This window comes from Tachysurus fulvidraco, chromosome 4, assembly GCF_022655615.1.
Source record: "Tachysurus fulvidraco isolate hzauxx_2018 chromosome 4, HZAU_PFXX_2.0, whole genome shotgun sequence".
NCBI lineage: Eukaryota > Metazoa > Chordata > Actinopteri > Siluriformes > Bagridae > Tachysurus > Tachysurus fulvidraco.
In genome coordinates, this window is record NC_062521.1 from 22,421,677 (window position 1) to 22,445,633 (window position 23,957).

The 23,957-nt window shown below is 37.6% G+C and overlaps 1 protein-coding gene across 2 annotated transcripts in view; it reads left to right on the plus strand.

The window, feature by feature from the left end:
- The window catches only part of zdhhc5a (zinc finger DHHC-type palmitoyltransferase 5a), a 23,574-nt gene extending 1,606 nt beyond the window's left edge, over nucleotides 1–21,968 (plus strand). Inside the window, exons 2-12 of one of the 2 annotated variants that reach the window (XR_003440570.2) lie at nucleotides 8,568–10,382; nucleotides 10,642–10,763; nucleotides 11,867–12,024; nucleotides 12,294–12,466; nucleotides 12,624–12,726; nucleotides 13,010–13,101; nucleotides 14,004–14,130; nucleotides 14,473–14,581; nucleotides 15,281–15,393; nucleotides 18,807–19,808; nucleotides 20,163–20,396. Coding sequence is in view for 1 of the 2 variants with exons in the window: in XM_027146000.2 (XP_027001801.2) it covers nucleotides 10,228–10,382; nucleotides 10,642–10,763; nucleotides 11,867–12,024; nucleotides 12,294–12,466; nucleotides 12,624–12,726; nucleotides 13,010–13,101; nucleotides 14,004–14,130; nucleotides 14,473–14,581; nucleotides 15,281–15,393; nucleotides 18,807–19,714; nucleotides 20,163–20,394 (2,292 nt within the window). In the remaining variant the exon portion in view is untranslated. Of the gene's footprint in view, nucleotides 1–8,567; nucleotides 10,383–10,641; nucleotides 10,764–11,866; nucleotides 12,025–12,293; nucleotides 12,467–12,623; nucleotides 12,727–13,009; nucleotides 13,102–14,003; nucleotides 14,131–14,472; nucleotides 14,582–15,280; nucleotides 15,394–18,806; nucleotides 19,809–20,162 lie in introns of both variants that reach the window. The other variant, XM_027146000.2, reaches the window with a different exon arrangement.
- The last annotated feature ends 1,989 nt before the right edge of the window (nucleotides 21,969–23,957 follow it).

Sequence of the window (23,957 nt, forward strand, 5' to 3'; positions counted from 1 at the left end):
CCCCATAAGGAATTCTTCAAAACATCTATTCAGCATAATTTTGAAATATTTTGAACAGATTTTTTTAAAACTAGATTTTCTGTTTCACCAGATAATCTGTTGCCCCTCTTGTTTAACAGTATTTCACATAACAATTAAGCATTTTTGATAAATATCTGTTCATGTTTGAAGAGATTGGAATTAATTTTAATTTTGTCTCTACCTACCAAAGTAAAATTACAAGGCTATTTAATAGGGATGTGCGATATCCAATTACTGTGAGACGTTATAGCATTTTTAGTATGTCACAATAGCTTGCTGTATGACATGCCACACCAAAATTGTGTACCACTATTTTTGTGTTTTTTGCACACAGTGTGCACAAGCATTTTATCTAGTCCTGTGTAGGCCTCGTGTAGTACTGTGTAGATTTTATTTAGTTCTGTGTCGTCTTGTTTAGTTCTGTGTAGTCATGTTCAGTTGTGTTGTATAAGTTATGTAGTAGCACTATAGTCCTGGATTAACTTTGTTTCGTTTCACTTTGTACTCTACCGGCTGTATGTGGTTGACTTGACTTGGATATTAGTAATGCTGCCCACACTCTCATGCATGCTGCAAAACATTAAGCCTTTTTTTCCTTTGTAGAAGCTCAAATTTGACCAGATTTGCTGTTTTTAATTTTCAAAACTAAACTGCACTATGAGCTATGGTAAGAAGCATCTCAGTTTCTACAGCAATCGCAGATAAATCATGCGTTTCACAGCACTGAATCAATTCCATATTAGCTGTGAGACTCCATGATACACAGATATCGTTGGTCCAATGCTCTTTTGTCTTGTACTGAGATGTTTGTGCTTCTAAACTTGCAGCTAATCCACGGTCTTGAGACAGCATGCGATCCATGTGGATTACCAGTAAATAAATCTCTGTAACTCTTAATACTATTTCAATATCAAGACTGAAATAGTATAATACTAGACTCAATGTATGGTGTTACAGTATTTATATAATGACTTATTTGGCAATTGTCCATGTAATTATTTAATTTAATATAGTGTATGTTAAAAATGGCGTTAGAAATTGAAACGTCAGAAATCTGTTTTCAAGAATGCTTTCAATCCGCAGATGCAAGTGGACACAGAAAGGCAACAGTTTGTTTCAAAAGGTGGACTGAATCGAATCAGCTGCTGTTATTCACTGCCAAGTTCAATGCTGCAATGACATTTCCTCTTTTTTCTTTTGGCAATGTTTATTTGACGGTACCAGGCTTTAGGATACTCACTAAATCACCACTGAAGGATATGCATGTAAATATTACTCTGGTCTGGGGTTTTCCGTATGTGAGAAATTTCAGCGTTCTCAGACATTGATCTAGGCTCACCTGGATAAATATTTTATGCCTAAATTTTTACCGTCGAATAAAATACTGGTGTCATAATGATATGCAAGTAACATAATTTAACTGTCATGACAGTAATCAGTGATCAGTGTAGCTATCTCTCTTTATTGCACATATTGTGTGCAAACCTCCACATAGGTCTGGAAGCAATGAAGGAACAAATCAATAATTTGTTATTTATTAGCTTTCATTTGCATATGCTGTTTTTTGTTTTTGTTTTTTGCTCTTAAAGCCAAGTTTTCTTTCTGGAGTACGTACAATGTTTGTGCAGTGTCTTAATAGGATTTTAGGTGCTCTGTTTAGGCGCTTGGAGTCAAAACATGACTGAATGTGTTAAGTGTTTAGTTGAAATAGTTAAGTACGATTTGATGCTCATCTCTGCCTAGTTTGTGTAGAGAACATTAGTGAAATGAAGAAGCAGAAGCAAAGATGAAGGCCCTCAACAATAACGCAAAAATCCCACATTCCCAATACCAAGCATCTTCATGCTATACAATACATATCACAGCACAGAACAAGAGTTTCTTCAAGTTTAGAGCTTTGTGTTGAATTTTAAATTGAACATAATTAAAATATTTTCCAAAGAACAGCAGGGAAAATTAAACAATAGGTACAGAATGGTTGTTCATGTCTAAACACTTACCTTTTATGTCTAGTAACAAAGGAGTTGTAAAAGCACCGACCCCTGACTAACAACAGTACTTAGAAAAGTGAATCATGTTGCTATGACTTGATATTACATTGTCCAGACCAGTTATGAACTTTAACACAGTTTTTGAGTTTTACAAGAGATGACAAATAAATTTTTTTTTGTTATTAATACCTTGTGATAGCTCACTATTTTTGCACGTGATGATCCTAAATAAGTCTAAAACCTCAAGCCCTTAATCAGCCATTATATATTAGACAAATGGCAAGTGGATGAATAATGTAGAAATAAAAAATATATATAAAATAAACCATATAGCTGGAAAAACTAGTCTACTATTTTAAATCTAGAAAAGACCAAATGAGTTTTAATTCATTGTTATGAGACAATGCCATTTATCCTCTATAGGGATAAAAGGATTCAGTGCTGTTAGAATCACTTTTTTCCAGGTTGGAGCCTCAGTTAAATCTAGAAACTAGGAGATCGACATGAAGTGGCTCAGTAATGGCGTCTCGTGTAATAAATGCAACATAAATATATATGACAAATAATTTGGCTGGTGCCCTTTTAAAAATATTGTATTGACTCTAAATTTTACATGGGCTTGAGAATGAACATTTTAGTTAATAAAATTTTTGACCGTGCATGTGCAGCCATAATTACACCTTTAGACCATGAAACTAAAATGTTCTGTTGCTTCCACTGAGTTTAGTAAGGTTTGTTCCAACCCACATTTATATGCCTTTGAAGTTGCAAATATACATCAGTTTCTCCATGGGTACATGTGGGTACATGTGGGTACATTGCTTGTGTATTTTATGTAAGTTTGGAGGACTAAATGTGGCATCCATAGCTTTTCAGAGCCAAAACATTTCTGTCTTTGTTTTCTGGTATTTAGTGATGTTGTGCATACTAACATACAGACTAACAAGCTCCATTTCTCTTTAAACTTACTGATGTCTGCATGATTGTCCTAATCCACCTTACTAATCAGAAACCATCACTCTACATCGAAAAATATTTACTACTCTAGAAAATCCAGTGCGTTAGTTCTCAAAACAAAGCTTTTGGTCGGGTGAAGAAGTATATTATGTTTCTATATCAGTATAACTGATGTCTATATGATCTGAATCATTAGTAGCTTTATCAAGGTATAAATGATAGAGCAGTAATTGAGTCACTCAACACATTCCTAGTCAGAAATCAGAATCAGAATCAGAAAGGTCTTTAGTGCCAAGTATGTTTTCACAAACGAGGAATTTGTTCTACTAGTACAGGAGCTCCACAGTGTAAACAGAATGGCATTGGTAGGACATGAACACACATAATAAATGCAGTTGTATGTACAGTGGATTATAAAGGCAGTTGTATGTACAGTGAATAAAAAAGGCAGTTGTATGTACAGTGGATTCAAATTTTTAATCACATCAACTTTTAGACTGTATTTTAGCTCACATTACCTCATCATTGTTCTGCATGCAGTTCAATAAAATGAGCTGCAGCAGTCATTTGCTAGATTCTTGCAAAAAGGGTGAAATTGAAAGCCAAAGTTTTATTTTAAGTGGTAAAACTGTTTTCAGTAGTAATAGTAACAGTTACAGTTACTATTCTTTAAGGATTTAATTTTTTTTTACAATCACAGAAATTAAGGCAATATTCAGAGAAACTGCAGTTTTTCTGCAGTTTTGTTCAACACACATTTTTTGACGTCATCACTACATGCAGTCAAAGGCCTCTTTGATTCATGTGCATTGAACATAAGTACAGCTGTTGTAGACAGTAATTACATGTGTGTCTTTAATGGTAGTAGTTTAAAAGAAGAATCCTTTGCTTACAATTTTAACAGTTTAAGTATTTTTCCTACCAAAAAAAATCACAAACTGCAAGTTGCATTGCAGATATTGATATAGTGAAATGAAGCATTTTTAGAAGTCGCAATCACATAAAAACTTCACAAAATCCTTCTGGAACTGATCAGAACATTCTATACACTAAGTTTACTGCTCTGTGATCAGCTACATTGCAGAGCGGTAAACGTAGTGTAGAATGTTCTGGGGATTTTGTTTTCAGTGTGCTCATGCTAATCACATTGTGACTATGACTTAGTTTCTGGTCACAGTGTATTTTTATCAAGTTTTTACTTTCTTCTCATTCAGTTGCATGTTTCACGTTTTTGTAGTTCTAAAACAGATGGACATATTTGTCGGGTCTGTGTGCTCCACTGAATGGTATACTGGTGACTATACTTACGGTAATTCATTTGATTATTGTTTACCTTACACTTTGTCTTATTTACTGTACCTCTTATTTAAGATGAAGTGCCCATTTTACCTTAAATGACCAGGAGTGTAAAAGCATATCTTTTGAGGTTGTATTTATCCGAACAGCTGAATGATTGGAGTTTGAGGGTCAGCTCTAGTTCTATTTAGACTGGATTAGTTTTTCAGACGGATGTCCATGATAAATTTATTATTTGTCTCCTCAGCAGTAAAACTCTTCCGGACAGCAATATAATTACCACTGGAAGAGCTTCAAGTGGGTTGTATTTTCTGCAAACTCACAGATACCTCATGTTTAATTACTAGCTGTATTTTTTTTCCCCCTCTTCTCCCCGACCACCATTTAATTACTATTAACTTAACGACTTCAAAACAAAACTCAACATTCAACAACATTCATTAATTTAATAGCATCTATAGATAAGTCTAAAGACAGCCCAGAGCCTAAAGGTTTCTCTGAAATGCTCCTGGTGTTTTGAAGCATGTTTTTATGTAAACCTCATTGTAGATCGCTTTTATGCTTATGACCAGAAACGTCTGTAGAGATATCATCAAAAAAAAACATATTTTAAATGTTATTTATATGACTGTTTCAACATTGATTAATTGGTTTACATTTAGTTTCTAAATGAAGAGACTAACAAAAATCTTTGCCCAATAAGATAATATTTAAAAAAGTATTTTAAAAAAAATATTTTATATTGAATATAAACACAACAATGAGAAACAAAACATCTTTTTAATCTGTTGACTTTTCTCTTCTAGGGCCCGCTAAGTTTATTTGTGCTTTTGTTTTAATGCACAACATACGAAATTTGTGCATTTAAATCGAGATTTTTCTATCTACTTTTTTCTACTCTTTATAGCCATCATTAATCTTAACAAGCCAAAATTAAACTTTACCAGCTTTGTTAAACTATGAAATTGCTCCTTGAATGAAATATAAGCTATAATATCAACTGCTTAGTACATTTCACTCGCCAATCAGGGGTTTTTGGTTGCTTTCTTTTTTAAAGATCATGCATTGCGTAAAAGAATAGATGTGTTATGACCGGTGTCTCTGCTTTGCATGTGCTGCATTGTGGGTATAATTTTAAGAGGGACAGTTAGTATTCACATTTGTGTTTTCTTTTGCTCTTTTTCACATGTTCGGGTTTAACAATCACGTTCTTTGACGTTATAAGTTAATAATCTTTGCCTAATCAGATGCTCTGTAGATTATAGACAGGACATCTGAGGCTGAGACAACACAGCAACATTTCCTCAGGACATAAGTAATACTATACTTCAGCCCAGCTAGTTGAAATGAGCTACCAGCCAGTTGACACAGTGATTCTTTACAGGTAATTCAGATGTAAGAGTTGAGGTGACCTTGTTTTTGTGGACTGATGGTGTGTTTTCACTTTATCTTTTCTAATGGCACACTGGTGCAGTAGGGAGTGTTATAGACTCAAAGATGGATACTGGGTTTGGGTTACTATCAGTATGGTGCTTGACGTGTGTCTTCCCACCTCATACATAGTATTCCCAGGATAGGCTCCAAATCTTGTCTCTGACTGGGATAAAACTGTTATAGAAGATGAATGTTATTGAAATAGTGTTTAAAAAAAGGTTTATGCTTCGATGATGTTTTCATCTCATCTTTTTTATTATGTGCTTTAATTTTGCTGTCACCTTCAAGTAATGCCACGCAACCCGGACATTTTGAGATGTGTGCCTATTAGCCCTAGTGCCTAGTAACGATTGTGTAAATGTCAGATATAGGCTATTGGTAATGGCATATTAATAAACTTGAGCAATACATTCCAGTATTTTTTTTTTATTTTTTGTGTGCCATAGTGCATTTCAAACCCGAACACACCTCTTCCACCCGCTGAGGCAACAACCTGTTTCAATAGTAAATTAATAAAACAGAATATACAAAACCACATTGATCCCACAGTGTGACACGGTTGTCTGAATCTGAAAATGTCTGACATTCAATAAGGAAGGGGTGTCTTATGGAGCCTACATGACTCATACTCATCATTGTTGAAAAGAGCATGAGCGACACAAAGGACTTGAGTCACATAGTGGACTCCTTTTTCAGCCCTGAATGCAGCAGAATACCTTGTAAACTAACAGGCCTCTTCTTGAGACATGACAAATTATTTCATATTAATTAAGGCAGCAACTAACATAGGTAAACTAAATTAATGTGTTATTTAAGGATAACTACCACTTTAAATTGCTGTTTAAAGGATAACTGCTGTAAACTACTTTTACCTCTTTCATGCTTACGCCAACTAAAACACGAGACTCGGCATGTCTACAAGTCAGAATATCAGTGCATTTCTGTATACATACACATTTCTAGGTTCAAATACAAATTTAATAGGGAAAAATGTTGTGATGCAGCATGTCTTCAGGCTCTTATTAAGCTAAAATTAATTTTGCATGTCTTGTCTTATTTAGGCTTTGGTGTCTTCTGTGAAATTAATCAGGAGATTGTGGATAATGATGTAAATTCCTCCTGCATGTGAAAATAGCCTGTAGTGTAACTTTTATCTGAAGTTGTTTCTTTGTGCTCCCTGCTAATGTGTAATAGCATGTTAATTGTTTTGCTTGTTATGTCAAAGTCATGCATCCTAAGTTTCCACTACTGGAGATAACCTATCATTGTAATGAAGGTCACTAGTCTACTAGAAGAAGCTGAAGGTTTTGTTCAGGACACACAAGACAGAACACACAACTCAGATTTCATGCTGTGTAATTTGCATGATAAATGCTGAATACTCAGTGGAGGTCCAGTGATGCCGAGCTTGTCTGGTCTTGTTTATTTTTAAGGCTTTTTATATTGTAAAACTATGGTTCCCAACCTGAAAAATCAGCAGGTTTGTAATGTTGGCTAGACTTGTTCAACATGAGAAAAGGATTACTCTTTTGAGTACTCATGAAGTTTTGAGTTATGTCATGTGTAGGTAAATGAGTCAAGCGCACAGGCAAAGGAAAGCACACAGGAAAAGAAAAAAAAACATTATTTCCAATATCCAGTGCCAAAACTGGAGCCTATAAAAGTTTTGAATGTCCTCTTGACCCATCAGTAAATTAAGCAAATTTAAAAAGCAGCTTGTGAAAGTATTTTTGGGTTCTACATGGTAGATGACACCCTGACAAGGCTGAAGAAAGTCGGACAGAGCAGTTTTTAAAAATATTTTATTTATTTATTTTGTTGGCTTGCGTAGTATTATTTATTTTTCAGCATTTAAAAAATTCCCAGTATTTCATTTAGGCTAACAGTATTGCGTTACGTGCATTCGACTTCATTTGTCATCAACTGAGAACCACTTATATTTCTGGATAGTTAAAAAAAACAGTAGTGTTCATTTGAGTTGATTATAACCCTTCTAACAGTCATACACTAGAAGGGCAGCATGTGTAGTGTGTAGTGCATCAATTGGGATTCAGCTAGTGTTATAGATTTAGCAAACTCTATGTTGATTGATCTACAACAAATACTAGTATATACAGTGTAAGTTGTAATTTTAAGTTAAATGGTGCTATTTTATTTACTGCTGATGCTGTGAGCAGCCACATTGATTTGTTGCTGAACGTGAGGGTAAGTGGACACTCCACAGGTTCCTAGTCAGAAGTTATGACAAAAGGTTATGATTCATTCAGGATTCTTTTCTTTTAAATCTACTAAACTCACAGTAATATGCACCAGGCCAAATTTCATATGGCTTTATAATCACTAAATATGCACATAATATTGCATTGTTGATTCTACCCAGTCCTGTGTATACTGTATGCACAGAAAATAGTAAATCGTAAACCGACGCGAATACAGATGATTTCTTTTAAATAAATGCTAAAATTCCAGTTTGCATAATATTTTGAACACTAATGGTTATATTCTGATTATCAAAGCTCTTGATTTGACACAAGTTGACAGATTTTAATTTGTAAATATAACAGAGGTCTCATTAGTTAAAACATTTTCCCACAGTAGAAGTTGTGACCACTTTCTTATAACGGCATGTGATTTGATTAATTGATTTCTGCTTCCAGGACTTTTATGTACTTATATATGATGATTATTGAAGCATGTAATGTCTTATCTTAAGTAGAACTAATATTCTACATTTTATTTTTGGAGATCATGGCAGTGTTTTGTCATCTTTAGACCTTCGTCACTGTAAATAATTACAATGTAATCACTCTAACTCAAATGTCACTTGAATGATTGATTTATCAGTCTGTTTTTTGTTTTTTTTTGCAGATATTACCTTTTACAGCCTGATGCTTTCTTCACAACGGCATTTTGAAAGGAGCATCATTGAAACAAGAGCAGTGATGTGTTAACCTGTTGGACCTGTTTCCTCTTTCACTGGATTACTCACACTCTCTGGAGCTCAAACGCACGTAACTGTAAGCATGGCTCAGGTTGCATGCTTGAGACAGCAACCTTCACAGGCTCTTATGTAATACACGCCTTGGAACAAACGAGGAAATCCCACAAGGCTCCCAGCGGAAAGCTGGGCTTTGTTTGTCTTTTGTACTTCGTCCCTCGTTCTCATATGAGCATTATGGGGTTGTCTGCAGCTTTGTAGTTTTCATTTTACTGTCACTCCACTGATCTGAATGAGCACTGGGGAGTTTCTGAAGCACACTCTGTTTTAGCACTTCGTGCTACCTTTTGCATTGTGAGGCAACACGGTGTCTCAGAAAAACTTCTTAATTTTTTATTTTTTTTATTTTTTATTTTTTTAATCCTTTTTTTTTTTTGATGCTTATGATATTGTCAGTAGATTTAGGCAGAAGCCTGGCGCTTTTTTTTGCTTATATCCTGCAGGTCGGTTGTGAGGACTACAGCTAGACTGGTCCATCACTGCCTTTGGCCTTCCGGCCTAGAAGCAGAATGCTTCGACTTGGTACAGAGAGACTCAAGCATATCCAGTATAGCGAAGTGCAATATCTCATATGCTGAACAAACTCAAAAGAGACAGTTCTAGATTTCCTGAGCTGACAGAAAGAGCAACAGTTGGAAGCAATTTCTGTTCCATCCTCACAATACTATCTACATCTCAGTAAAAAAACAACAACAAAACAAAACGGAAGACACTAAAGCTGTCACTGCCCTGGTGATTTGCTTTTTCACCATATTTTACCTCCTTTTTTGCTTTAGATGTATTCCTTTTATCAGGCTGGTTTCCGTTTTCTGTTTTAGACCGAGATTTTGAAAGCTTTTATCAAGACTCAGAGTCCAAATGCTCTTATTTCAAAGTAAAATCTGGATGCATTAACTACAAAATCCATGTCCTAAACATTTTATCCTCTACCTCTTTTAAGTTGTAAAGCCAAAAGTTTAAAATACCACCACTCGTTTATGGTTATTAAAGTTCAGCCACAGGGAACACTAATTCAATTTTAAGTGTGTTTTCATATTGCTTTTATGTTGATTTACCAAAACATCTTTAGCCATACTTTTTTTAGAGCCTGTAGCTGTTTTAAGTTAAATGATGTTTGAAAAATGACCAAAGTGGCTTTTATAAACAAAAATCCAGGAAAATTATTGAACTTCTCTCAGAGGCATTCATAAAAGCTTTTTCTGTTTTTCTCCCTTTCTTAAAACGTATGCTGGTCTTAAAGGGTCAGGAAACAGTTGATGGTTTTAGAGTAGAGTGCTTTCTTTAGTGGATGCAGAAATCGTGATCTGTGCACTTTTTTTTTAATTTATTTCCTTTTTTTAATTCATTGGTCATTGACTCGGCTATAACTATGCAAAGAAACTATATTTTCTTTATCTTGAGTAGAGGGGGAGAAGATCTGCTATTCCTTCCTTAGCCTGTTTCCTAAACAAGCAAACAAACACACACATACACACACTCCTCCAAAAGGGTGGTTTCTCGGTGACTGCTCCTCCTGGTGCACCCTGGGTAATGCCGAGTAGCAGTAAGAGTGGGGGGTTGTCAGACCCCGCCTCCCCTCCCCACCCTACCGTTCCATCCCGCCCTTTTCGGCCCAGCCGTTATGTTCCAGTGTCTGCAGCAACAGCCTTTCTGGTGGGAGCAACAACACTCTTTTTCTGCTTCACGTGAGTATGAGCGCACACACACACAATCGTCATGTTAATACTTAATTTAATTTCATGAGCACATACAAGTTGTAGATCGGTTTGAACGGTTCAGGCATACAAGCAGAAATATGGTGTAATACTCATATTTACCCATAACGTTAGCCAGAATGCAACATCACTATAGCCAGTAATTCTTGTGTGTGGGTAAATTGTGTTGTCATTAATGTAATGTGTGAGTGGGTGATATGACCCTTTTCTTTTTTGCTTTATGTCACAGGTGCCCATGGCTTTCAGAGAATTTTTCGGTTGCCATACCAATATACAATGGCATAATTTTCCTTTTTGTGTTGGCCAACTTCTGTATGGCCACCTTCATGGACCCAGGCATCTTCCCAAGAGGTAGCCAACAATTAATCTCAGTTATGTAATGTGATCTTTTTGTGCTGTTTATGGTGGTAGACTTCTCAGCCTGTGTTGACATTAAAGGGAAATAAGTTACAAGTCATAATTTTTTGTATTCCTTTTAAAGGTTCTGATAAATGATGGTACCCAAAATGTACAGGTTGTTTAATAGAGGTAGCCTGATTTACTTTAACACTGGTACATTATCATATTCAGTCGTCAGTTTTACATTTTGCCCTGTTCAAATCTTTATTCTTGATTACTAAGAAGGTGTTAATTGGTTTTCTATAACATCAGCTTGGATCACAGCCCTTTCTGTACAGTGTATACAAAGAGACGCAAGCTGCTTACGGAAACCTCAGGAGTCACAATTATTATCTGATTGAAATATCTCCAAAGAATTTTATTTAGGAATGAGTAACATTAGCTAAAATGTTATTAACTTATTATGGATAACCAATGACACATGGAGCGCTATTCTGCCACATGTAAGTAGCTAAATGATACTCTGTGAAGGTTTAGCCTGCAATGGCTGGACATGAATACATATTACATAGAAACTCTTAGCATTTATTCTAAAGTTAAGTTAACGTCATACAAGTCGGTTCATTAGACATGTTGGCTAACTAGCAAGCTATGCTAAAATTCTTTGCAAGCCAGTTTGACTGAAATGATAGTTTTCTATTTAGTTGTGATGAATTGGGCATTGCAAAGACAGTTCTCCTCAGATTAATTATACCTCATAACTGCCTGTAACCACAACTGCAGTCAGCTTGCAGCGGTGCCTGATTTAATAGTATGCGGTTAAAACCAATGGCTATGAACACTTTTCTGATTCTGACTCCCAGCAGTACAAATTGTCATGTTCGGAAACTAATTCTGGCTTGCTCTTTGAAAAATCATTAGTTATGTTATTGTTTCTATATTGACGTTGGGGCTTGTACAGCAGACATTCGAAAAATTTGTGTGTATTCAGTAATATTGTGAAGTTTTCTGTGGTCTTTATTTTGTATTTATGAAAGTTTACAGTAACTTGGAAATGTAAAAATTCTGATTTTCTAATTTTGTATTAATATGGTCTCATCATTTTTGCATTGCAGCCGAGGAAGATGAGGATAAAGAGGACGATTTCAGAGCACCGCTCTATAAAACGGTGGAGATTCGGGGTATACAGGTGCGCATGAAGTGGTGTTCAACCTGCCGGTTCTACAGACCTCCACGCTGCTCACATTGCTCAGTGTGTGACAACTGTGTGGAGGTATGTATACACCACAGTACACATACATCTACAAGGTAGTATTTAAAATATCACCCGCTGTTAGATATTAGGTGACTTATTAAGCCGTCTCCCCTGAATAGTTTTGATAGAAAGGACTCAGATCGGGGCAAAAGTTCTGCTGCCACACTGTCGCGGTGGAAGTGTAGTTAGAGTGCAGTGTAAAAACCATTTTCAATTTAGGACTTTGTCTGTGTCTTTATTGCTGTAGCCTGAAAGTAATTTTCTCCATGCTCCAACTCTTCCTGTAGGACTTTGATCACCACTGTCCGTGGGTGAACAACTGTATAGGCAGGAGGAACTACCGCTACTTCTTCCTGTTTCTGCTCTCTCTGACAACTCACATCATGGGTGTCTTCGGGTTTGGGCTGCTCTTCATCCTGTACCACACACAGCAGCTTGACCGAGTGCACTCGGCAGTCACGTATCCTTTCATCTGTGATTGGTGTGGGTATGAGAATATCTGTGGTTGAAGGATGAATTCATGCAGTGCTACACATTAAATTGACAAACATAGAACTTGGCATGGTATATCTTATGTGTTTTTGTGTAGTTGTGCCCCTTGACCATCCTTCTCTCAGTATGGCTGTTATGTGTGTAGCAGGACTTTTCTTCATCCCAGTAGCAGGCCTTACTGGTTTCCATATTGTACTGGTAGCAAGAGGCAGAACCACTAATGAGCAGGTTTGTGTGTGAGAGTATTGATGCTGATTCTAATCTTTGAAGGGCAGTTTTATAGCTTTTTGTAATGACTTCCACTGGACCATTCTCCTTCAGATTATTATCTCTGTCCATTAGTTCACTGTGTTTCTTCTGGCTTATGTCTAATTCTAGCTTATATTTCTGCTTTCCTCATGTTTCCTGGCAGGTTTTAACTTCCAAGTGTTTCAATGAAAAAACTTCATTGTGCATATTAGTGTGTGGATGTTTGTAAATTAAATTTGTGTATCTTTTTTTTTTTTTTTAGGTAACGGGAAAGTTCAGAGGAGGTGTGAACCCCTTCACTAATGGCTGTTGGAGAAATGTGACACGTGTTCTCTGCAGCTCCCAGGCACCCAGGTATGGACAAAGTTTTCCCTTTATAATCTGCATGTGTTCTGGAGAAACATTAGGATGTGTAGGCTTTTCAGTGAAGATGTATTTATGAATTTATTGCTTGTCTAGGCTGTAGAGTCATATTACATAGACATTAGTTGGACATTATTTGCAAAAAATACACTATATTTTCAATGGTTCTGGACTCCAGATCATCACACCTTTTGTTTAGCCCCTCTTTCCTACCTCTTGCTGCTACTTCCACTCAGACATAAGAACAGATGTGCAGTCAGTATCCCAGTTCATTAGAAAAGTGTTCAGTAGGGTTCACACCAGGGCTTTGTACAGGCCACTCGAGTTCTTCCACTGCAACACCAGCAAAGCATGTCTTCGTTTACATTGCTTTGCGCACAGGAACATTGTCAGGCTGAAGAGGTTTGGGCCTCTTGGTTCCAATAACTTGCCAATGTAACCTTACTTACCAATAACTTATTAAGACATCATATATGATTGTATGCTTTTAACTTTTTGTGCAAGTTTAAGAAAGAATGGGTGTAAGGTCATATGCCCACATATATTTGGCCATTTTGTGTGTTGCAATATATCCTTCATATTAACTGTTTTTTTCTAATTTGTGTTCTGTTGCATGAGTTTAACAATGCCATGAGCTACCAGTGCTGCTTGTTTTATAGATGAGCAAAATAAGATGAACCCTACATAATTAATATTTTAGATGAAACTTGGGCAAATGCAAACATATTTTGCATTTCTTGCAGATAGTCTGCTATTGTTTCTGTGCATGAGCCAGTTACGTGGTTGTTGGACTGACAGCTTATTTAAATTCATATTTTTGAATGCATATTTGCTCTTTAACAGCCAACTTATTTTCTATTCATGCTGAGAATGCATTCTGTTCTCTTCCTCAGGTATGTGGGCAGGAAGCGGAAGGCACAGACGGTGTCGGTTCAGCCGCCATTCTTGAGGCCACAACTCTCTGAGGCACAGCTGGCAGCCAAGGTGCTTGACAACGGTATCCATGGAGATCTGCACCGGGTAGGCCATCTCCACAAACATGCATATGTACATGCACTTGTACACACAATGTTATTTCTGTCTGCGTTTGTCTTCCTGTATAAGTGTGTCCACTTTAGGACCTGTTAATTTGCTGATTAGTCAGGTAAGTTGACTTGGAAGGTGAAAAGTTAGAAGGGCATACTTATGATAGTTCTGGTGTTTTTAATCATAATTATAGGTAATACAGTTTCCTAGTGCTCGGACACCCACATATCACTGTTTTCCTGTTTCACTCACTGACTCATGTAATTCATGTCATTGTTTTTTTTTTCTTGCTCTGTTTCCTCTCTCTCTCTCTCTCTCTCTCTCTCTCTCTCTCAGTCCAAAAGTAGTTTAGAGATGATGGAGAGTCAGTCTGCTGATGCTGAACCACCTCCTCCTCCGAAACCAGAGCTTAGATACCCTGGCCTGTCGAGAGGACCTGCTGAAGGTACACACCCATAAAATAATGTCCTGTCTTCTTTTTTTTTTATTTTTTTATTTTTTTTTTAAACCAACTAGACATTATTTACCTCTTGCTGTATAGCAGTTAAAATTAAGTGAGACACTGTGCTTGATTTTACATTCAAAGTATAAGATAACCACTGTTAGTGGCACTGACACGATGAAGGGTGACCTGACACAGCCACTGTTTAAACCAGATAACTACATTTCAATGGTTTATTCATTCTTCTGTTTTCAGACCTTTCTGGCACAGGGTGCCATTATATGCAGTACTGAAGGCATATGTTGCACATGGCTACAAGCCTTTAACTAGTGGATATGTTAGCTAAGACAAGCGACTGCTTAAATGAGAAATTTGATTGCACGTAATGCAGAACTAACCCCAGTTTTTTCAAAATTTAAGACATTTCATATCCTGGTCAGTTCTATTTTGGTACAGGGGTCTCTGGCAATTTTACATGACTGGAAGTTACTGCCAAGGAGCATTGCCAAAACAGAAGCCAAGAATTTATTATAAGATCATTGGATCACTAGGTGTGTTACGACTGCTGTAGCCACAAAATCTCTGCAATCCATGTTTACAGTGTTCTTAATAACTCTACTAAAAAAGCTGCATATTGTGAATTTGCTCAAATTGTAAGGAGGAGTGTGTTTGTCTCTAACATGTCACTGCTGTGTTTTCCAGAGAGCAGCCTGTTAAATAAAGCTCCACCAACTCCATCCATGTACAAATACCGACCTACATACAGTAGCCCAGGGAAGAACCATACAGCTCTGACTCATGCCTATGCCAATCAGGTAACTTGTGTACTAGTCTGTATGATTATGTTTTTGTTTGTGTGAGTATTAATGTCAATTTCTTCTGTCACGTACAGTGTGTGTGTGGCTGTGTTATTACACCTTATAAGCAGTGATGAACGTGTAAATCTGTGACCTCAATCATCTCAATCAGTGCTTTAGTAATTATCATTTACATACTTTATATTTTAATCCTCTTGTCTTTTTTCTATTTTTAATCCATTCTCATACATTATTTGTTTATTTCTTTTGATTTGAATGACCCAGTGGCTTTCAGTTGAACAGTATCAGTAAGTTGTCACTGTACCTGTGTTCTGTTTGTGTTTTTGTTTGTGTTTTTTGTCTCTGTGTGTTTGTTAGTATTAGCTTTTTCCTACTCATGGATTTAAGAGCTTGCTAATGTTAAGCTCTTAAGACACCTAATTTAGATTGCTGTGTACATCTTCTGTTTAAGACAGTTTTGTTTGATGGGTGGACAAATCATAAATTTGTTTGCTAGCCCACAGATAAAGTATAAGCTCCAGTGTATTTCCCATGTTTTGGTTGCTAAAAAATAAGTGGCTGAGTAGATGATGAGTAATCAAGATTAAGAAAAATGACCAATTATGCTGTAAATGATTATCTAAAAAAAAATTCTTAATGTAACATTTCGTGTTTTCTCCTGCAACACAAAAGCTGCATGGTGTGTTTTTACTACTATAGCTATACATAGCTAATTAATAATCAATAAATATTAGTAAACCTAAATAATAATGAGGTGAAAAAACAGCAAGCTTTGCTTCTTAAGTGGTAAACGTAATCTAAGAGCACCTGTAGAGGTTTTTTTTAAACTGCAAATTGAGTGTATATAATTAGCAGGAGATTTACATAATGGCTTAATGGCTCTGAATGATGACAAAAAAAAACCTGGACACGAAATCTGCTAGTCCCAGGTACTGAGGCTTGTGGTTTGTCCACTCCCTGTTGTATTTTGAAGATTCAAACATTTCTGGTGTTTGAATATGCCCCTTTCCATCATTTTTGTATTTCTAGATTTAGTTTAGATTTTATATCCATCAGGACGAGTGTGCCAGCTTGTAAACCAATATAGTTTGTTTGCTACGTGTAATGTGGGCATCAGAATTTTCACAATTTCTATGAATATTTATAATGCAGTAGGGTGTGATCGCTTTGGGAATGGCAGGTACATAGATCACAGCTTCTCGATAGATATTGACAGGTGCATGAGCCACATCTCTTTCCCAAGGGCTGATGGTGCAGAGAAAGATTGGAGCAATAATAGTTATACAGAGCTGCGTGTGAGGTGTTGCCCTGACTGTGATTTCCATACACACTATAATGAATCTGATGATCTTTGTGCTTGATTTTGTACTGGTGAATGTTCATACCACTAATCATTTAGCTGCCACTCCCCAATGCTGATTGATCCATCATGTCTATTAACGTCATTGTAGGAGGTGAGACGTGATCAGTCATGCCATTTATTTAAGTTGTTGAACACACCCTATCTCTAACGACCAGAATTATATTAATTAAGCACTGTGAAGGATTTTATTTGTGCCATATAAACCTTTAGTTGGATTAACTTATGATTGACCTCGATTTTATTATCCCTTTTTTCTTAAGCAACACACCCCCATACACCCACAGCCCCATCTGGTGTGTGTGTGTGTGTGTGTGTGTGTGTGTGTGTGTGTGTGTGTGTGTGTGTGTGTGTGTGTGTGTGTGTGTGTGTGTGTGTGTGTGTGTGTGTGTGTGTGTGTGTGTGTGTGTGTGTGTGTGTGTGTGTGTGTGTGTGTGTGTGTGTGTGTGTGAGCGAGAGAGAGGAGCCTGTTCCTAATTTTCCTGTAAAAATGTACCTGGAACAAATATACTGACTCACCATATTCGTTTATTCACCGTTGTGTGAATTCATCTAGTCTTGTGTTTAATCCTTATGAAATTTTCTTTTTGTATTTTTTTTCCATCTGTATAAATACTTGTAATGTAACACTTAGCCTGTTCAGTTTTCCAGTATTAACCTTTAGTGATTGTTGCACATTGATGGGATTTGAGCCATGAACTGGGGGGTGTTGCATGGTAAAAATGTCTAATCCTGCAGTCACAGCAAGTCTGCCCTGGCTCTAGCAGTCAGTTACAATAAAAAGTAAAACCCATCAGACTGTGGGCCACCACTGATTGTGGCTAGCATTGTTTTAATACTTTGCACTGTGCATAGAGCTTATGTAAGGAAAATCCCACTAAAGATATCAGTTTAACTGAAATCCATAAATGTCTTTGGGCCTTTTTACACCTGGACACTTCATGTGTTTTCTCTGATCCGAAATCTATCTGATTTGTTAAAACTGTTCCATTTACATTAGGCCACATAAATGTGTCTTGACTAATAGGATATCAATCCGATCTTTTTACTCCCACCCAAAATGCAAATATATTTTAGGGGTAATTGGAATGAAACATGCTTTGGTGTGTGTGGTTGCTACAAAAAACAGCATTTACTGTTTGCTGCATTTTCGCTGGTGGCAGCAGTGCATGTTAAGTCCCAACAAGACCTGGGTGAAAGATCGGAGCCAGCGCTGGTGGGAAAACATGTTTGTTTCTGGCACGACGCACGAATCGCGAGTCACCTGCGAGTGACGTAATTCCATTTGGGTTTAGCTCTGATGTATGTGGCTTGAACAACCACATGCATTTACACCTACAAAAGCTAGAATAAACTCTGCCAGTCATCCACTCTGTAATGGGACTGCCATCTTTATTAATTCTGAACGAGCAAATTGATTTAAAAAGTCATATTTGTTGTGGCAATGGTGCTTCTTTGTAAGAACAGGAGTACACTCATGAGGTGAAAAATCAACAAGAATGTTTTTTCTTTTTAGGGGTGAATGAAGCCAAAGAATCTAGAGTGCACCCAAAGAATTTAGCATAGCCATAAATTTGCTGTTGCTTAAAAAAAAATTATAAGAAAATTTGCATGTCTTGTTTCTACAGACTTTCTGTGATTTGAGGAACAAAAGTACTAACTGTAATGAAGCAATGTAATGTAATATAAATCTAGTATTACTGGGATAAACAGAATTTTTAAAATTTGACTCAATTGTGGCCATTTTTACAAATACATCAAAGACACTATTTGCTTTTAATAAATAGTTAGATCTCATATAAGATGCAACTTGTCAGCAGTTCTGACTTACCAGGATAAATTAGAAATTCAGATTAATTTATTTCTTTTCTATCCTGCAGTTCTTATGCCTTGGCTACGTTTCCAGTGCTGTTTTTTTTGGTCTATGACGTTATTCATTTAATCCTTAAATACTTATTTCTTGTTTTTAAATGCTTTTGTCTGCCTCTCTGTCTTGCTCTCTCTCCCTCTCTACACCATGCTGTCACCCTCTTGCTTTCGCTCTCTGTAGATGAGTCGTGGGGACAGTCTAAAGGAGTCCTCCTCCTCTCTCCTCCAGTCCAGTCAGCAGCCAGGTTTCCGCTCCGAGCCCAGTCTGGATGGCCGTGAAGGAGGAGGAGGAGGAGGAGGAGGAGAGCGAGTGGGTGCTGAGCGACCCTCTGGAGGCCTTGGGGCACCGCCAGCCCCTGGAATCTCTGCCTTTTCCTTTGGGGGTCGCTCTTACCCCTCCTTCTCTGACCCCACTGTGCTCTCAGGAGGTGCTTCTCGCTCTTCTAGTGTGCGCTCCACCACCCACAATGCACCGCCCTCTGAAGCCTCCAGCTACAAGAGCTCAGCCAATCAAACGCCACCACCCCGCAATGGCAGCTTGTCCTATGACAGTCTCCTTACACCCTCTGAAAGCCAGAATTTTGAATCCACATCACCCAACACACCGCTTGGCTACACTTCCCCATTTCTGTCTGCACAGATCGCCCAACAGCGAGAGGAGGAACTTCACCAGCCCTCCTCCTCCAGCTCTGCCCTGCTTGCTTCACCTCATCGTGGCACCGCCTACCTGCGTGGCCCTGCCTCGCCTCCACCACTACCTGACCGAGAACGTGAAAGGCTGCTTCATGATGCACAGACTCGTCAACACCATCACCACCACCACCACCACCATCACCAGCATCGACCGCCTCGCTTTTCTCGCCCCCCGCTTTTATCTGATTCAGGCCTGCCAAGGCCATCTAACCCATATCGTACACGCTCCACAGATGCTCCACTGCCCCCTTCTACCCACCCACCACGCACAGGTCACCCACCTTTAGGCAAATCTCTGTCTTACTCGAGTGCAGCAGCCGCTGAAATGCAGTACCGCCTTGTGCGAAAAGCCTCCGCCTCCACCTCGGCTGGGGCAGGGGGCATCCAGGCGCCCAAGTGAGTAACAGCCTCTGCATTCAACGCTCCACGCTGCCTCCTGCTGCCTCCTTCTTCCTACTCCTACTCCTCCTCCTCCTCCTCCCAGACTCCCGTGAGTGGACCTCTCACTTTCTCTCTCTTTTCTGTCCCTCTTCCCACCTTTTGGTTTCCTCTCAAGCTTTTGCTCTTGTTGGGTTCTTTTTAGTTTCCTTGCTGCATGTGGTGTCATAATTGCCTTGTTAGTGTTTGTTCTCTCAGGTAAGGAGATGGTGACAAAATCTTGATGCAACTTTGAGTGTCAAACACATTTTTTGACTGATTTCTGTGGGGTTTTATTTTTTATGTTTTTTTTTTTTTTTTTGTATTTTGCATGTCCTGTCAACATTCGATGTTGGATTACAATTATGTTTTGTCAAATCACAGTAATCCATTGATATTTCTTTCTCTTTTCTCTTTTTCCACTCAGGGACGAGATTCAGATGAAATCTTATGGTCGGACAAATGGGCAGTGTAAATCGCCTCTTCCTCAGTCTCCATCTTCAACCCCCTCTTCTCCGTCTCATCCAGTCAGTGTCTTCACTCGACCAGGACACGCCTATTCCAGTGTTGGCTCTTCTCAGAGTCCTGTCCACAAGCCTGGAGGTGGGGTTAAGAAGGTGACCGGCGTCGGAGGGACCACTTATGAGATATCAGTTTGAGTAATGGGCAGCTGTTTGACCAGGCCTGTGGCAGCAACAGGGACAATGACCTGCCTCCTCTACTTGCACGGTCAAAGTAGAGATTCACTACAGTGTTGGAAATGTGTTGAACACAGCAGACATTTATTTCAAAAGTTGGAATAAATGAAGGGACTGGACCTGTGCTTTACTTTTATATATGGGGAAAGTTTGAGAAAGCTGACCAGCTGATGTGAGATCAGGTAAGACACTGTGGAGGAGGGGGAGAAGAGTTGCTTGTCCTGGACTTCTTGACTTGCCATTAAGGAGGAGGTGTGACGCTTGAGTTTGACAGATGACTGGACAGCCTTGAAAAATAAAATTATGAAAAAGGTTGCTTTATATCAGCTGTGTAAATCAAATTGTATGTTATGTATAGAAGGAAAAAAATGGCAACATTTTTCCAAGGGGGGTTCTTCAAAAGGTTGGACTTTAATCAGCAACTTTATATTCTTGTTATTTTGGACCACTGTGATTGGCTTATGACCATTCTACGTCGGTGCATTAACCAGTCAGAAGCTGAGAAGTAATAGTGAATAATGAAATGGTTTAAATTGTTTATCAAGATGATCCTTTTCAAGAGAGCATTTTCAAGCAATGGTCTTGGAAATCAATAAGAAATGTTTTTATTTAATATTTCAGTCTTATTTTATATGGATTTATAAATAGTTATTGATTAAGCATTTCAGGTGTGATCGAGAAGCGCAGGTTTTACGTAGGTCCTGTGATCAGCATGTTAATTATGAAGATCAGAGCATCTCTTCAAAACGTGCATTACTCAAATGCAGCCTGTGTTTTTTTTTTGTTTTTGTTTTTTTTTACTAGGGTGGATGAGATTTGTATCCAGTTTGGGTTTTTAACCAATCTAATGGGTGGGGAGGGAGACTTGTCTAGTTTTGAATGATGGTTGCTACGACCACTCGGCGGCTGAGCCTACGTCTAAAGGTTAAGACAAGCCTCAGAGTCAGCCAGGTGAATCCTATGTAGCATCTGAATATACATGGCACACAGGTGAGCACATTTTGTGGGATATATTTTCAGAGTTACCTTGTAATGTCTGTCTGTGAGATGATGTCTGCTTTGGTTTATCAATTCCTATTGAAGAGACTTTTTCTAGTGCCCTTGTCTAGCTGACTAAGTAAAGAAGAGAGGTGGGAAACCAGTGCACTTGGATTGGAGAATGGCTGAACCAGTCAGTAAGTGACTGCTGTAGTTATGAATTATAAAATGCCTTTTTTTTTTTTAATTTAATTTTTACTTTTGAAAAAAAATGTATGTTGTGGATATTTTGCAAGTTTGTGTTTCAGTGATTTCCTCAAAATGTTGGTGGCTTTGGATTGAAATGTAGATCATGTTTGTCCAATCAGTTGGAGGAAAAAAAAATTGACGGCCACTTCAACAGTTCCATATGAGAATAAAAAACAGAAAAGTTTTGCCATCTGGATGAGTATGTTTAATTAAGAAGGAAAAGGTGTACTGTATAGCTGTGTGTGAGTGAATGTGTGTCTGTGTGGGCGATTATGGTTGAGCATTGTTAATAAACACTTTATAAACTCTTTGAGCGTTAGACTGGATCGATAATTTATTTTGAATATCAGTTTCATCATCTCTCCAGTAGGAAGATGCATGAAAAACCGAGTTACTGTTCAGCCCAAAAGTCTTGTCATGGTTTGAATAGCTTTGATTAGCCTAGCATCTCAAAATCATTGCAAAATCGAAAATTATTTAGAAGATAGTGCTCAATTTGATAATAGCTTTGCTGTTAAACTATGATTTCTGTGTTGTGTTGCTTTTGGGACAGCACCATATCAAGGGATTTTATGCCATTTCACTCACTGATGTCAACATGTGCAGCACTTAACCTTTCAACTTTAGCAATCTAGCACATCATTATAATCTCCGCCCAGTGCTAAAACACGATTCTTTACAATTATTATAAATAATTATAGGCACCCAGGAATAATTATTTGCAGTTAATTATTTTAAACAAGGTTGATAACTGGGAAAATTTCTCTCCTATTAGTGATATCACCTTCAGGAGCTGTTGAGCATTCCAACACAGCTGGAAGGAGGTTGTTTTGATATTCCTGAATTTCTTTTTAAATGCTACATATATAATTTTATTATAATAAATATTATTTTTTAGAGTCGTTATTTTAAAATATTTCACTACTCCTGTTTAAGCCACTATGTTGTGTATTTATCAACATTTCAGGATGTGGCTTTGCTGTCCATATGTAACATTTTATTTTCTCCAAACCATCTGTTTACATTTACAAAAGAATTCAACATCTGTTGCATCAGTCCACGGAAAATTCTCAGGAGTGCCATGAAACTCGTGGCTGTGGCATTGTCAGTTGTGGTAAACTTGCATGAACACTATTTCTGTTGACGGTATCATTAGGGTCGATTTATACACAAATGTTGCTGCAGATTCTTAGCTGTTCTGGTTCTTTGTAGCGAGGACTTGCAATGATTTATTCAAATGAGTATGCGTTCCTCAGTAGCAACTAGTGCTTTCATTTATAAACAGTTCATCAGACTGTGGAGTATTTTCTAACTAGCACAATTCTAGTAGGTAAGCAATCATGTTGAAATACCTTTCCTCACTTGGATGTAACAGTTTAATTTTAAAGGAGCATTTTAGGATGAATAGTTCCAGAGGGTTCAACTTTCTCACAAAAAAGGTGTAAAAACTTGTATGTACAAATGAACTTTTTTATTTGGAAATTACCTTTTATATCCTGGCTGATCTTTGAATGATGAGCTTTGGTCCTTCTTAATGTATTTGTAGATAGTATTAATACATTATTCTTTATTCAATTGTATTCTAACACTCTAAACAAACATAAACCTATTAAACTGGATCGGCTTTGTGATTAAATAGTTTAATTCTGTGTGCTATGCAAAAACACCAAATCTACATGTTTAGCATGCTTTATGCTGGGCATCTATCTGCCCATTAGGGTGAGATCTGAAGAACCAGTGGTTGATTGTATCATTAATGTAATTTGCATTGTACCAGCACATTTTGAAATTAATCCAAACGGGGTCTGCCCGATTTAAGGTATAGATCAGTATGTTTGTATTTAAACAAATTATTACAAGGAAGGATTAGACGTTTTGTGTCTGCCATCCCTGTCAGCACTGTTTGCATAGAGTTCAGCTTGTTCTCATATTGGGAAGTTTCTCATCATGTTTTGACTTTATAATTTTTTTATTTTATTTTAGAGGATAAACTGCCTTCTTTTATTTACCTGAACAAACCAGGGATACTTGTCTGTGTGGTTATCCTTTTTTTTTCTGCAGTGACATTTGGATCAGAAACAGGTTTATTGGCCAAGATTTTGGTTTGGTTCCAGCTCTTTGTGACTCTCAAAGTCACAAATGTTCTGCAGCTGTGAACAGACGAGTTTAGAATAGCTGCATTTATTAGTACAGACATTTCAGTCAAGACTTGTGTGTAGCATAGTAAGAAATATAAAATGAGCTCCACTTTAAACATACTAGTCTTTAGGACACAAAGTGAGACTATGAAGGAGGAC